The sequence below is a fragment of the Curcuma longa genome, chromosome 4, assembly GCF_044706935.1.
Source record: "Curcuma longa cultivar G26 ecotype Majalengka, Jawa Barat chromosome 4, ITB_CL_G26_1.1, whole genome shotgun sequence".
Classification (NCBI taxonomy): domain Eukaryota; kingdom Viridiplantae; phylum Streptophyta; class Magnoliopsida; order Zingiberales; family Zingiberaceae; genus Curcuma; species Curcuma longa.
In genome coordinates, this window is record NC_133864.1 from 10887020 (window position 1) to 10902886 (window position 15867).

A 15867-nucleotide genomic window follows, 5' to 3' on the forward strand; every position below is an offset into this window, starting at 1 on the left:
TCTTAGCGACTCCACATGGTCGGTTCTATGATCATCTGTGAGGAGGTAAATCAAGAAATTACAATTGATCACGACGTAGGAGGGTATTATTGAACCAAACTTATATAATGCCTTTGTATCACTGGTCGACTACAAATACACTATCATTCTTGCCCATCTAATTTCATACTTTGTGACTCCACCTTGCTAGAGTAGTTCAAGAACTTGCTTAATTGTCATCTCGAGTAGTCTTAGATGAATCAATCGGTTTGTTCCGTTCGGTTCGGTTTGCTCCAGTCAATGGAGTCAAGTGTAAAATGAAAACTCTATTTGGAGTATTTGAAAACTCTATTTGGAGTATTTGAAAATAAAAGATCTTAATTGTAACTATGTTTGGAAGCGAAAAGAACTAATCCGACGGGAGGAAGGGATGAATCTCTGACAGCCGTTGATCCCGTCGTTGTTCTAGCGAGAGTGTTCGCCTCCACCGTCGGATCCTAATCGGGCGTGTGCCAATAAAAGTGGCTGTTTTAGAAGTTCAACCTGTTCCGAGGGACACCATACCCTTCCCAATCTCTCCTATCTTGGTCGGGCTCCCGCTTAGGGATTTGGTCGGGCTCCTTTCTTGTATCGTCGACATGGTGAGTTGCCTACTCAATCGCCGGGTTCTTTTGTTTCTTCGCGTTCCCTTTGATTAGTTTAATGGTTGATCTGTGGGACTACTCTGGTTAGCCGCAAGGGGATTACATCGAGCTTCACCGGAAGCGCCATGGCTACCGGCTGGATCACTTCGAGCGGAAGCGGAAGAAGGAAGCTCGAGAGGTCCACGAACGGTCTGCTTACGCCAAAAAGGTTGGATTTTTTTAAATTTGTAGTATTTTCCTCTTTTCCTCTTCTGATTTCTCCTAATTTTAAGGATTTTCCGTGGGTGTGGAGGTGTCTTAGAGGTTTGTGATTTTTTTTTGCAGGTTTTGGGAATTAAGGGAAAGATGTTTGCTAAGAAGCGTTATGCAGAGAAGGCTTTGATGAAGAAGACGTAAGCGCCTATGCATCTACCTATTTTATGCATTTATTTACTGATATATCCATGTTTTTGTTAGTCTTTTCAATCTAAGTAAAAAAAAATTCTGGAAACTCATACTTTCTACTTCGTTGGATGTGGTGGGAAACTAAGTTTCTTGCTAATTTCTTGAAAAGTTATGTTTGTTTATGAGGTTAAGATTGCAGTTTTGAACAAAAAAATTGCTTTGTTGATGTAAATCAACATGCCAAGTTACAGTGTGATGTATTTAACATCGATGACTAAGTGAGCAGCAAACCGGTAAGACAATGCTGATTATTGTGGTTGATATAAGAGAAAAATAAGAGGTTTTAGAAAATAATACGATCTGTTCATTTATACTTAATAATTCAAGCAAAAAAATACTTGGTCAGTTAGATTAATCAAAACCTGAGCAACTGCTCTGGTTTGTTGCTTTCCAGGATTGCCATGCATGAGGAATCATCAAGTAGACGCAAAGTGGATGATAAGGTTCATGATGGAGCTATTCCAGCATATCTTTTGGATCGTGATACGACAACAAGAGCAAAGGTTGCTAATCTTTCATGTGCACACACTCAGTTGCTGGTGTTGTTGCAATGCCCGAATTCTTTTGATTTTTTTTTGTAATTTACATGACTTTCCTGTTTATGATAATTTTCTTTTAGGTCCTTAGCAACACTATTAAACAAAAGAGGAAGGAGAAGGCTGGCAAATGGGAGGTTCCTTTACCTAAGGTAATTTTACAATCTCATGCTACCAAATATCTATATTCAAGATTAACATGGTTTTTCATTTTTTTTTCTTTGTTATTGATGGTCTGCAACATGCTTTTTTCCCCCCTTCATTCACTGGTGTAAGAGATTCAAACGCCTCAAAATATCTTGCATGTTCTGATAATCACTATTTCAGCCAGAAACTAACATGTTTTTTTCTTCATTCACTGGTGTAAGAGATTCAAACGCCTCAAAATATCTTGCATGTTCTGATAATCACTATTTCAGCCAGAAACTAACATGTTTTTTTCTTCATTCACTGGTATAAGAGATTCAAACGCCTCGAAATATCTTGCATGTTCTGATAATCACTATTTCAGCCAGAAACTAACATGTTTTTTCTTCATTCACTGGTGTAAGAGATTGAAACTCCTCAAAATATCTTGCATGTTCTGATAATCACTATTTCAGCCAGAAACTAAGTTAAACCTTATTATCCGTCTTTGCAGGTCAGACCTGTTGCTGAGGAAGAAATGTTCCGAGTTATTCGATCTGGGAAGCGTAAAAGTAAGTATCTAAATTTAGTTCCTGAACTATATGAGATTTGGTTTTGTTTTCTTTGGTAATTCTGGATTTTTGAATCTAGTTAATTGGCATATATATCCTCTGATATTCTCTTCATATGTAATTACACAAATCTTCATAATCGTTCCTTCAACTACACATGCATCTTGTAGTGGAGTCGGAGATGTAATTGCCTTGTTCAGTTGCCACTATTCTTTTTAAGTTATCTCCTACTTCATTCTTTTATGCCTTCTCATTCCTCTTAAGAAACTGAGCCCTTATTCTTTGTCAAAAGTATGTTGGCAGATTATTTTCTTCTCTTCACTTTTGAGGAGGATTACAAAGTTTTTGGAGAATAAGAGAGCAATATATCTTAATAGAGATTCTATAGAAGCAGAGGAGCCACATAGATAGAACCTATACTAAAGGAAGCTACACTTAGGATGGATTGATGGATGGATCAATTTACTTTTACCTCATGCACTCTAGTCCTTGACCTTGATAAGCTTTTCAATAGACAAACTTCAACATGGGTAAAGTTGGCTCTAGGATCTAGCTATGCTATTCAGGCATGTTGGTCCATATTTGCCAAGGATGAGTGGTACATTGTTCACAAATTGTTTCTGGAGGAATTGGTTTACTTGATGTCCATAAGAAAGTGCTGCAATATGGTGGCATTTAATTAATTGATTAGTATTATCCCTTTTCATATTGCCATTTTAATGGTCGGGTATCTTGGTTTTTAGGCAGGCTGATGTTCTACTCTAAGATGACAGGTGGCCTGCCGTTAGGTCACTGCAGAGTGAATGTCCATGTAGATGCATATGTTGGCATTTTTTTATGATTTATTGTGTTCAAAAAAAAAGATACTTTGATATGAGTTTAATTAAAAGATGATGATACAAATAATTTGTTTTTATCATGGTGAGTAACCAAACACAAAAACTTTTTAATTTTCTATTATTTTTCAGTATAAATCATCTTATAATCATTTAATTTACACTCAAGGTTGATATTTAGAACTCTTGGTTTCTCAATATGTTTCATCTAGCTGTGTTTTGGAAAGTGATTTAATTTAAATTGTATTCGTTGTGATGCAGTGGTGACAACATTCACATACTTTTCCTTAAATTGCCATTGTAAAAAGTGCTATTGCAAGATTATGATTCAGAAACATTGGATGAATTTCAGTATGCAATATAGTCATAGTCCCGTCTGCCAGACCAACCCATGATTTGCCTATTTTGCAAACATCTAATGTTTGAAATGGTTTCTTCAACAGGCAAGCAATGGAAAAGAATGGTCACAAAAGTCACGTTTGTAGGGCCAGGATTCACAAGAAAGCCTCCGAAGTACGAGCGCTTCATTCGACCAACAGGCTTGAGATTTACAAAAGCTCATGTAACTCACCCAGAACTTAAATGCACATTTAACCTTGAGATTATTGGAATAAAGAAGAATCCAAATGGGCCAATGTACACTTCCCTTGGTGTTGTAACCAAGGGAACGATCATTGAGGTAACTTATTTCTCCAGTTTTATGCGCTTTGATCTCCATCCTTTTTGCTCAAGTTGATTCAATAGCAGAATTATAACCACCATAAAAAAAAAATCTAATTCATGTTGAAGAACCTTATTTTGAATGTCAGGTTAATGTGAGTGAACTTGGTCTGGTTACACCTGCAGGAAAAGTAGTCTGGGGTAAGAATTTTAACCTCATTGACTTGGCGTCTTCATTTGGATTTTTTCTGAGTTAGTTGATAAATCAGTGGCAACATATTTGTATGGAATTTCGAATCTAACAATTTTTTTTACAGTTTTTTTCAAGTATATCATGATACTTTAGTCTCAAATATGTCACCCATTTGGTTCCTACCTGTTCGTTGTTAACTTGATGACATAATAAATAACAACTCCTGAATCACTGATGAAATTATCAGTCTCAATTTGTGAACACCTAGTTTTGGATTTTATTGGGCTTATAATTGTGTTCAGAGGTTCACAAATCCAAGCTGATGATTTTGTGACATGAATCTAAAAGATGATATATTTCACACCAATTTGTAAAAGTTATGACAGAGTTTGGTGATAAATTTGAAATTCTTTACAAACAATGTTACGATAGATTTGTCAATCAATTCTTCTATACTCACCTATTCAATTGTTTTCTCCCCTTGTAATCTTTGTAGGGAAATATGCTCAAGTGACAAACAATCCTGAAAATGATGGATGTATAAATGCAGTTCTACTTGTCTGATATCTTCAGCTATCTCCTTTCACATGACATGTCAGTGCAACTTTGATGCCTCATTCCAGGGTTAATTAGTGTCCTATGAGATGATGTAAGAGTTGCTGAGGTCTGTTTTTATAACCGAACCGATCGGGGAAGACGAACACTGTCGGTATAAAATCGAGAAAATAACAGGTGTTTTTTGAACTAGCAGTGATCAGGGAAATTGTAGTCAACCAAAAGTATCTTGTAGCATGGATTTTGGATCAGTGATCAGGGAAATTGTTTATTGAATGATGAATGTCAGTTGACCGAGACAGAAACTAATTGTTCATTATTTTTAATAGATTTTATGAAATTGTATTCTGTAATGAATAGGTTTAGTTTCCATTGTCGATATATTATTTAATTAAGGTAAATTGTTTAATTCATCAAGAACCATACATGTTACAACGGTGCGCATCCTAAACATATACATTACATCATAAAATTTTTTAAGTCATAATAGTTAGAATCTAGGAGGTCTTCAACCAAAAAGTTATTCTATTGCATATCCTATTATTATTTTACAATGGTGCAACGGTAGGACATCTGGATTGTGACATAGGGATCCGTGGTTCGATCTCTAGCTACGACGTATTTGTAAGAATTTTCTTCCAAATAGAGAACACAATCAAAGGATGTTGGGCATCTGGATTGGTCGCCGTATGCGCTTTCCGATTTACTTTGATGGTCGGTGAAAAACTTCTGTAGGACTGGACCGATTATTTTCAGGGATTGAGTCCATAAGACTAATTGAGATTTATTATTTTTTATTAAGCCTATCGTAGCAAATCTATCGCAAGTTTATAGCAAATTAATTTATTTTATTAAAAGGTATATTGAATTTTAAATTATAGATGAAATATTATTTTAATAATTTTTAAAAGAATGATATTTTTTATAATATAAATAAAAGATTGTTTGTGTTTTTATCAAATATATAATTATTTATACTATTTTATGACATAATTAAAATTACACAGATTGATGACGCTCTTGTTGAACTAGTCATTCTATTTGGATTTTAAATCACTTATCATTTGACTTTTTCATTCCTCTAAAGTTTGACTTTCTTATCTCCTGTGTTCGTACGATATTGACATGGGACAAAGTCAAACGTAACATACCGTAAAGGCGTATACGATTTGGACATCAAATTTTGACTTGACCTTTCAAATCCAAGGTCATATCCATCCGGTTGACGTGTCTTCACCTCATTGCTCCATTTAAGATTAACCACCTCAGTTTTGATCCTCAGCCTGAACCATTCCGTTGACCTTAAAAAGTCAACATATTCAATTTAGTTCTTTAAATACGTTCACGTAAGGAGCTCATATTCCTTATCGAATACCACTACAACCATCACCAATGGAAGCCACAAATCACGATTCACTCCGGCAGCACCGGACCTCGCTGCCGTTACGAGGTGCCCGGCCTGCCTTGCTCGTCGACATTGCGAAAGCCTCCCACAAGATCAGGAAGTCATCGGCGCACAACACTAGCAAAGATGGTCCGGTTGTGATCTACATGTGCTCGCCTAAGATCATACACGTCCATCCCAACGATTTCATGTCGCTCGTGCAATGTCTCACGGGCACCGCCACCACCATTGCTCGTCTCAATAAAACACCTCCATCACCGGCACCGGCACCGGCACCAGCACCGGCACCGGCACCGACATCGGCAGTTTAAGTAACAACAGTCTGTTGCCTAAAAATAACAATACCAACAAAAACAAGAGCTTTAAGTTTGTATCTTGTTATAAATGTAACAACTTATTGCGTTTGATCCTCATAGTTTGCAAATTTAGTTACTAACACAGTTTCTATGGTTTTATTTTTTTATTTATTATTATTTTTGATGTGTTAATAATATTATTTAAATTAGATGTTTTTGATACGTGCGTAACAATTTGATAATAAATTACACAAAGCGCATGGAGCTTATTGACTCGATGGAATTAAATTACATAAAGGACAATTAAAATAATTTTAGCTAAAATATAACCACAATATTAATCAAATCTTATCCGCTAGATTTAGATGAAATTAGTTATATGAATCCTTCTATTTGATTGAACTCTATTTTCTATTATATAATCATTTGTATTTAAATAAATTTATCTTATTTTATCATTATTAACTAAATTTTTTAAATATTTTCTTCTTCATTTAATATACATATTTATTATAATTTAATATACATATTAACTAATTCAGTTTTGTTTGAAGGCTCAGACCAGCACATTGATAGTAGACAACATGACATTGAAAGTCCAAAGTTGAAAATTGAGAGTCTAATCATCATAAAATTCACAACCATCACAATACACAAGTTCAAAAAAATAAAAGATCCTTCTTCAAGGATCCAAATAAGAACTGTCCTAAAATCATTTTGTATTTATGTTATTTACATTACAATGAAGGAAAAGGCAGAAAACAAAATGTGAAGTTTTTCGAGTAACATTATAACATGTTTAACCTCACATATCGGAGAAAAAGTCCCCTTTTTTCTCAATGAAAAGTATGCCAAGGCAAAAGTGGATTGCTTTAAGAAGGTTCCAAGAATCAATCTATTTCAACAAAACTAAATAGATGATTGCTAGTAGCTTGAGCTTGAATGTCGAAAGTCAAATTTACCGGTGTGTAGGTTTTGTGTATCTTGCTCATGAAGCTCCATTTAGCATGCGGAATTTGTATTTCTCATGCACCCTCTCTGCATTTGCTGACCACCAAACCTCTGCTTGCTGCTCTCCAAACTTCTTCCTACTGCAGAGAATTTACTTTCACCATCAACTGCCTGAACATGAAGTTACAATTCAACATTTATAAGACTTGTTCGATACCTGAATCGAACTCTCTTCAGTTCACGGGTTCCATCGCGAAGTGCAATAAGAGTTAAATACACTCCTGGCTCGAATTGTTCGATCCACTCAGCCTCAACCTCAACCTCGACTTGATTGTTGCCTGATTGGGGGCTTTCAAGATCATCATGTCTCATGTTTGTATCTAGTATTTCTTGGCTACCATTTTGTCCGACAGTAGAACTATGTTCTGTTGTGGCGGCGCTTGTGACTGCATGACCAGGGTCTCTTGCTGCATAGGTTTTCTCTAATTCGTCATTTGGCATAAGGATTTTGGAACTGGAATCAGAATACTGAATTGATTCCGACCAATTGCCATTCGGAAGGTGCATAAATCGTTCTGGATCTGTTTCATTCAGTCCGTGAGGAAGTCTCTTTGCCATCTCCTTCAACTGTCAAACAAAGAAGGCAAAAGTATACTTCAAGCAAAAGTAAAACGTATCTATCAGAAGTGAAAAAATTTTAAGTTTAGTAAAGTAAAGACAGATATGTAATTTAATTTAATAATATTAGATGTAATAAAATAATTGTTAAGATAGGAGATGAATAGTCATATGTAACTGAGAATTTTAAATATTTATGATCATTTTTGTAATAAGATGGAGGGATTGAGATGTCTTACATAGAATACAAACAGAATGATTAAAATGGAAGAGAGTGTAAGATGTTTTTTGTGATCATAAAGTATCTCTAAAATTTAAAAGAAAACTCTATAAAATAACGATTAGACCTGCTATGATATATAGAGCTGAATGTTGGGATATGACTCGATTATACGAGCAAAAGATGATAGTTACAGAGATGAAGATGTTAAAGTGGATGTATGGACAAATGAAAATGAACAAGATAAAAAATAAGAACATTAGAGCAAAAATCAAGATTACACCTATTGAGAAAAAACTCCAAGAGACATTTAAAATAACACAAGCATATACTTATATGACTAATAAATGTTTTAGTTAGGCGATATAAAACTATGACAAATACACACATTAAACGAGGAAAAGGAAAATCAAAAAAGACTTGGTTAGCAATGATAAAACATGATAGAATTTATTTAAATATAGATGATATAGTAGGGGATAAAAACTCATGGCGTAAAATGATCTATATAGCTGGTCTCACCTATTGAGATAAGGCTTGTTGTTGTTGTTTGTTGTCATAGTAAACGACCACATTATGTCTTATACTTGCTTATATATTAGAATACAATAATCAAAATCTTAGTAGATTATAAATGCATTGCAGATAAGCACAACATAAAGATACAGTTATGACCTCATCAACAAGATTACCTGGGCAGCTAATGATTTTATAACTTCTTTGGCTACTGTGGATTTTGCAGACTCCTCTGCGGCAAGCTTTGCAGATTCTTGAGCTTTCTTATCAGATTTCTCCAACTGGACCTCTAGATGCACACATCGTTGCCTCAGATTATCAACCTAACAAATAGGTGTAGCTTAAGACATTATTGTAGCTAATAATGCTCAACTAAGTTAACAGATAAGATTGACTTACCTCAGAATGTAATTTAAGAAGTTCTTGATTCAGTAGATCATTGGTTTTCTTTGTATCTTCTATGAAGCCTTTGGATAGATAAAGACCTGCAATTGTAGGAGTAGGAGTTGTAGAACGTGAAAGACTAGGTTTTCATGAAAAAGGCGAAACAACTCTAGAATTATTTGCAGACTTCACTGTTGCTCTGGGAAGAACAGATTGATGAACAGCTACACCATCAGGAAAAGAAATGCTTTTAAGCTTACAACTGAAGGAATTTAAGGAGGTCGAGTACTAAACAGTGGTTAGAATCTTTACCATGAATAGACACTTTATCTTCAGAATCGATGCCGAAATCTGAATTGCTAGATGAAGACGGCTTGGACCAACTTGTGTCCATTTTATCAAATTTGTCTTTGCCTTCACCAGAAATGCGAGGCTTAGAAATTTTCTTGCTTATACATCCATAAGAATCGAAACTATTGGTCAATTTTAGATAACATGAATCACATACACGATACGGTTTCTCAGGATTTAGAGACAATGCTGTTCTTAAAGCCTTTCTTGAGCTACACTGATGGCAATGAACAAGCCCGCAATTGTAACAGTTGTGCCTCTTTCTGGTGAAACCGAATGCCTGTCTACAAGAAGAACATTGAGATTGATCGGCAGCAGATACCCACTTGTGCTGGCATATTGCAGCAGTGAAGGTCGACCCACAGGAGATATGTTTGACCTGTCTGTCTTTCAGAGCTTCGACCAAACTAGGTTCTTTACGATCATCAAGGTCCCCGTGTCCTAACCTTCCATTAGCTCCTCTGCCCCATGTGTAAACTTGACCTTTAACAGTCAAAACTGCCACGTGAAATGAACCACAAGCAACCTCTGCAACAGATTCACCAACTAGCTTGTCTTCTACTAAGCATGGAAGCTTTCCATCTGATCGGGGATTACCAAGCTGACCATAAATTGTACTTCCCATGGTAAAAATATGTCCTGAAGTCGTCGAGCCAATTGTAAGACTACAGCCGCATGCTAATTTCTGAAAATTGTAATCAATTAGTGAGGGCACACAGGTAGGCTTAAGTCTGGGTTTATTGTCACCATGGCCAAGACGATACTTGTCTCCGTCACCCCAAGTAAATAATTTTCCAGATGGTGTATTGGAATGTGTTGCCATTACTTCAACCACTGCTGCTGTATGCCAAACCCCACATGAAACAGCTATTGTCTTCAGTCCCATCAATGATTCTACTTCCTTAGGATATAAAACAGTTTCTCGATTTCCATGGCCCAAGACACCGAAAGCACCATCACCAAATGTGAATAATTGCCCTGTTACAGTGATCAAGGCTGTATGCCAAACGCCACAAGAAACATAAGAAACTTGGAGACCCTCCAATAACCCTGACACTCTTTTTGGGATCCAGTGACTCACACTCGTACCATTACCAAGGAGCCCGGTATTATGTGTGCCATCTCCCCAGGTATAAAGTTCACCAGACACAGTAACAGCACAGGTATGGAACTCCCCACAAGCAACGTAATCGACAACAGACGATGTTAAAGTTTCCACAAGGCGAGGACGAACACTATCACAGGCAACTCCATGCCCGAGTCGTCCACCAGATTCTTCACCCCATGTGAATACTTCTCCCTGTTTTGTAACAAGGGCAGCATGCCTCACTCCACATGCCACGTGGTGAATGTCCAGTATTAGATTGGATTCTATGGGTTTTGGCAGAAGAACATCTGCCATTGTAGTGGAAAAAATACTATTTTTATCAGCACTTGCCCTAGAAGAACTATCAGAAAGGACTTCACCCCAAACATAGACATCCTCTGACGCATCAAAGTCCTCCTGTGTGGATCCATGACTGGATGTACTAGGAAGACTTGAAACACTAATTCTCATTCCATCTGGCAATGCTCCTTTTGCGAGCATATTTGTCACATCCGATTCTGACCTTCAACTGTCTATTGAACAATTAAATATTGGTTTTTATGTTGAAGTTTGTCTTTCTTTCAGAAATATCTACTGTAGATTGATTGTTACTGTTTGATACGAAGTTTCTGTTGTTCTGAAAAATATATGAGACCAATCATATCATGCAAATAAGAATGTGATTGATTGAACATATACATCCAAACAAAATTAGCGTTGATCATTAGATCTAATACATAAGTTAGGACATTGAATAAACTTAGCCAAACTTCAAAACTAACAAATTTAAGCATGTTAGGTGTTTTATATCAAATCCAATCATCCAATAATCCTAAGTAAAACAAATAGAATGTCAATGGGACTATCAATGGTGACTCATTGATATACCAAAAGGTAGCACCTTAAGCTTTTGGAATATTTTTATCTGAGCAAACTCTGAACTGAATGAAAATAACAAAAGCCTGTAAACTGATAGAAGTTCAGCTTTGCTCAAGTTTGATCAAAAGCAATATTGATAGATAGAATGAATATGAGTTCTTGGACTTCAAGAACAAGCTTGAATATTGTCGAGACCATGTCATCTTGGCTCATCAAAGACATAGTAGAAGTTTCTATCAAGATGAGCTTGCCAAGTTTGTCATGCTTCTCAGACTACTAAATGCGTGCCTATGTTCAATACATACAATGGACGAATCTTGATGGGGTTTTTTTTATCATAGTTAAGTGAATATGGTGCCTTTGCAATTAATCACTCTTGTCAAACAGATAAGTTTCTTAAAAGTAAACTGTTGGTCATGCGTCAATAGCAGTAGTCCTGTTGATAGGCAGCGATCCTAACATTCATATTGCCGTATTTGAATATGAACCCCATCATTTATTGTCAAATGACCCCAATCACTAATGGAGATGCTAACGGGCAAGGAATGAACAGCTCAAGAAATAATCACCCAGAGACAGTTAAGTGGGAATGGTCCTATCAAAGCAATTCTACAATATGATCCAAATACATTGGTTTGCACTATCATACCCACAAAACTTGTTCTAAACAACAAAACCACCACAGTTGCCACTGATTGTTTCTCAAGTAGCTACTACCTTTGCACATGTTAATGTGCAACACAACTACCATAAACGATATATGGTACATCATATCAGGCAAAACCAACCATGCTTCCTTTCCCACTTCTTCCTGTCAATAAAAACTCCACTTTTCGAAAGCCCGAGTCTTAGAAATCCTAGTGATCCTTCCAGCGTAACCTCAAGTCGCAATTTTGAGAAAAGGAGCAGACTTTATCGAGAAAGCATGCACAAATGATTTCAAAACCAGTGCAAAGAAGCAACTTTGAGCTACTGCCAATCAAAACAGAGCAAAGAGCGCCGAATTCCCAATGAGGAGTATTCAGGAGTATAATGCCAGCAAAAGGGAAAACGCTTATTACCTTGCTACTGCCCTGGTCGGCGATCCCAGCGTCGACGAGATCATTCCATGTTAAACACACCGGCGGCGACGGGACCACTCCTATGGAGAGGCTATCATCGGCCAAACCCTAGGACTTCCTTTGCATCCATCCACAGCGGTCATAAGAGGCCGAGATAATAAGAAGACGACCTCTGCGCCTAACCAAGCGCCGGATCGATTCCCAAACAGGGCCAGAGGGCGGAGGTACTCGGACCCGCGGCCGAGGGAGGTAAGGGATGGAGCGCGAGGAAGAAAGCGGTCCGCGGAGGAAAATAGGAAAAGTGGCGGCGGAGGACGGGAGTCAAAGGCGACGAAGCAAGGGGAGGTGGGAAGCGGAGGTTATTGGGAAGGAACTCGGGGTAGAGTCACCGCTGTGAACCTAAGGAAACGATGACTCCGGGGCAGTTAAGGCAAGTAGTCGAGGCGACGTCCACTAGGAACAGTCTTTGTTGGAGCAGAAACAGAATCGAGTAAATTTTCGCATTTGACCTAGTAAAAGTTTATTATTCGTAAATAACATTCATAAATAAAATTTATAAATTTTAAAAATTTTAAAAATATAAAAATTTCAAGTAATCTTCGAATCAAAATCGAGTTTAACTTAACTGAAATTCAAATTTAAAAAATTTTAAACAACTAAACACATAAACTCATACTAATCTTCTGCAAAAAGGTGGATCCACCACCTTTTAACGGTCGGCCCCACGACCATTTGTGATGAGGTAAATCGAGAAAGTACAGTTGGTTAAACAACTACGTCACCAGCCATACTAATCTTAAACTTATATAATATATTTATTTCAAATTATCATATATAATCTTGATTATATAATTATCAAATAATCATATAACTAAGATTATTAGGTATAAAATATAACATAATGTTATTTGGTTTGATTTATTTATTTAGAAGGAATAAAATTTAACATTTATTATATTACCTTTGATTCAATTTATTTTTAAAATAAAATAAAATAAAATAAAATATTAATATTAATGATAATAATGAATTGATAATATCTAAAAAAAATAAATATAATTTATTTATATTTTTTAAATTTAAAATAAGTTTATATATTTTAATAAAATAATTCATTAAAATAATTATTTTAATAAAATAATTATTTTAATAAAATAATTTATTAAATTAATAAGCATAATTCATTAATTTTATTTTTTAAATTTTAAAATAAATAAATATATATTAATAAAATAATTTATTAAAATAATTAATTAAATTAATAAATATAATTCATTAATTTTTTAATTTATTAAATTAACAAATATAATTCATTAATTTTATTTGTTAAATTTTAAAATAAAATTTTATATATTTTAAAAAAATAATTTATTAATTAATAAATATAATTCATTAATTTTATTTTTTTAATTTAAAATAAATATCTCTTTTAAATTTATAAGCATTTAAATTAAAATTTATTATATTAATTAACTCAGTTTCAATTAGATTTTACGATATATTTTAATTAATTTAATTTTAAAATCGGAGGGATAATCATGGGAAAAAAATCGTTAACCTTATCATAGAAAATCTTAGACTATCAAAATAATCAAATTTCTGAATTATAACCAATTTACTGATGTAGCATTGATGTTGCATTACTTGAAATAAATTATAACCTGAACCAAATAAAAAGTTAATTATTGTTTATAACATTGGACATTACCGAGGTTATCAAGGATAACCTCCCTCTTGAGATCATGAAGTGCACTTTGATCATATAATTAAGCAATAACATTAGCATCAATAACCCTAATCTCTAGTTTAATTACTCAAGGAATCCCTTTTGCGTCATCAAACATGATATTTAACTAAAACAAAGAATAAAGAAAAGAGTGAATAATCTAAAATAAATCTTAATTATCTTTCCTACAATATTCTCCATTAGATTCCCAATTTAAAGCTTTATGAGGCACTATTTGATAGGCATCGTCTGTCTCATTAAAGCACTAACCTCTAATAATTGACATAATTATATGATTAACTTTAATTAGTTGAGATTATCTTACTAATTGTAATGAATTATTCCATATAATTTCCCGCACGTGCCGAGGATCCAATTCTGTGTCGGCTAATATAATTAATTTTAATTGTACTCATCAATGAACACATTAATATTAAATTAATAAATAAATTTAAAAATAATAAAGTTATTTTTAAAAAATAGCTTTAGGCGGACCTTTTTAGAACAGTAAATAATTTGACTAGTAAATAAATTGGATGTTTATGAACATGTTCGATTTAATAAAAAATTATTTATGTTCATTCAAATTAATTAAATAATTTATTAAATTAAATTAATAAATCTGAACACAAATATATTTATCTTATTAATATTCGTAAATAATACTCATGAATAATATTTATGAATCATATTTATCAATAAAATTTTATCAATACACATGTTAAATAAATAAAAAATATTTCAAACATGAATAAATTAATTTATATTATTAAGTTTAATAATCAATAAAATAAATATAAAAATATAAAAATTTTAAATAATCAAATAAATTTGAATTAAAAATTTAATAACATTTAAATGAATCAAACTAAACTTAAGTTCATAAAAAAAATCAAATTAAACTTAACAATCATTTAACTATTTAATTATTTTAAATTTAATATAACTTGATTATATTATCAAATAAATTTGAACATCACCACTCAATTTAATTTTAACTTGTCTACAACCAACCATAAATTTGATCAACCTATGTTCGATAATTTTTTTTTAAAATAAAAGTGGGAGAGATTACCATTTTCTCTAGCATATTTTTAAAATTTCAATTTTTAAAAAAAAAACTCAGCGTTAAATAGTTTGACCCCGTAAGGGCAATTTGGACATTTCACATTTGCTAACATTGATGGCGAGGGCGTGCACCTGCCGATTATTTATTTATTATTTTGTTCCCGGCTTTTGTCTTCCGTGGGCAAGTCCGACGTGCAGAATTTAAAATCACGGCGTGGCGTTATCACCATTCCCCAAAACACATTAAAAATATTCTTCTGCTTTCTGTGAACCGGGACCCACTCTCCTACGCGCATCGTGATTGGACTTCGCACTCGGCGGCAGTGGGACCCGCCACCTAGTGAGACGCTACAGGTGGGGGAAAAAAGCTGCGGGGCCGGTTCAGTCGGTTGCCGGTTCGGCCGACCCGACACGCTTTGCTCCGGTTTACGATGTGTTATAAAGTTAATCCTCCTTTTTTTTTCCTTTACGGAAATTGTATTATTTTATTTGAGGAGCTTTTGTAGTGACCCCTATTTTTTTTAACTTGTTCAATTTACCTTCAAAGTTTTAGCAAATTACTAATCACCCCTTAGATGATGGCAACAATGACGAAGTCAGAAACTTTATATACATCTTATTAAATTTATAAATTCCATAAATAAATAATAATACAATGCTAAATAATGAGATTAACAATAATTTCTTTCCATTAACATTGCTCGAACACGAAGTTAAGCGAAAAGTCTATGGAAATCAAATGTAATTTCGTAAATTATAT

At 34.3% G+C, this 15867-nt stretch overlaps 2 protein-coding genes across 2 annotated transcripts; one reads left to right on the forward strand and one right to left on the reverse strand.

The window, feature by feature from the left end:
• The first annotated feature begins 553 nt into the window (after positions 1-553).
• LOC141827884 (uncharacterized) lies at positions 554-4821 on the forward strand. The gene is made up of 9 exons (XM_074715223.1): positions 554-620; positions 712-831; positions 948-1015; positions 1462-1570; positions 1687-1755; positions 2244-2301; positions 3581-3816; positions 3947-3998; positions 4487-4821. Exons 1-9 carry the CDS (start codon positions 618-620, stop codon positions 4552-4554), a joined length of 783 nt encoding a protein of 260 aa, XP_074571324.1. The 5' UTR covers positions 554-617; the 3' UTR covers positions 4555-4821.
• Positions 4822-6997: 2176 nt separating this feature from the next.
• LOC141826509 (PH, RCC1 and FYVE domains-containing protein 1-like) lies at positions 6998-10996 on the reverse strand. Its single transcript, XM_074713764.1, has 5 exons — positions 9248-10996; positions 8951-9036; positions 8728-8874; positions 7415-7824; positions 6998-7337 (listed from the first exon to the last, which is right to left on the reverse strand). The coding sequence occupies exons 1-5, from the start codon at positions 10872-10874 to the stop codon at positions 7235-7237; spliced, it is 2373 nt and encodes a 790-aa protein (XP_074569865.1). The 5' UTR covers positions 10875-10996; the 3' UTR covers positions 6998-7234.
• Positions 10997-15867: the final 4871 nt, after the last annotated feature.

What these genes read in the sequence shown, in the direction of transcription:
- LOC141827884 (XM_074715223.1), top strand. An exon ending in AAGGCTTTGATGAAGAAGAC is followed by an intron (nt 1,016 to 1,461) that starts GTAAGCGCCTAT and finishes GTTGCTTTCCAG; the next exon opens with GATTGCCATGCATGAGGAAT. An exon ending in GGGAGGTTCCTTTACCTAAG is followed by an intron (nt 1,756 to 2,243) that starts GTAATTTTACAA and finishes CCGTCTTTGCAG; the next exon opens with GTCAGACCTGTTGCTGAGGA.
- LOC141826509 (XM_074713764.1), bottom strand. Translation starts at nt 10,874, where the DNA reads ATGCTCGCAAAAGGAGCATTGCCAGATGGAATGAGAATTAGTGTTTCA. An exon ending in AGATAAAGTGTCTATTCATG is followed by an intron (nt 9,037 to 9,247) that starts GTAAAGATTCTA and finishes CTACAATTGCAG; the next exon opens with GTCTTTATCTATCCAAAGGC. An exon ending in CTGAAGAGAGTTCGATTCAG is followed by an intron (nt 7,338 to 7,414) that starts GTATCGAACAAG and finishes AATTCTCTGCAG; the next exon opens with TAGGAAGAAGTTTGGAGAGC.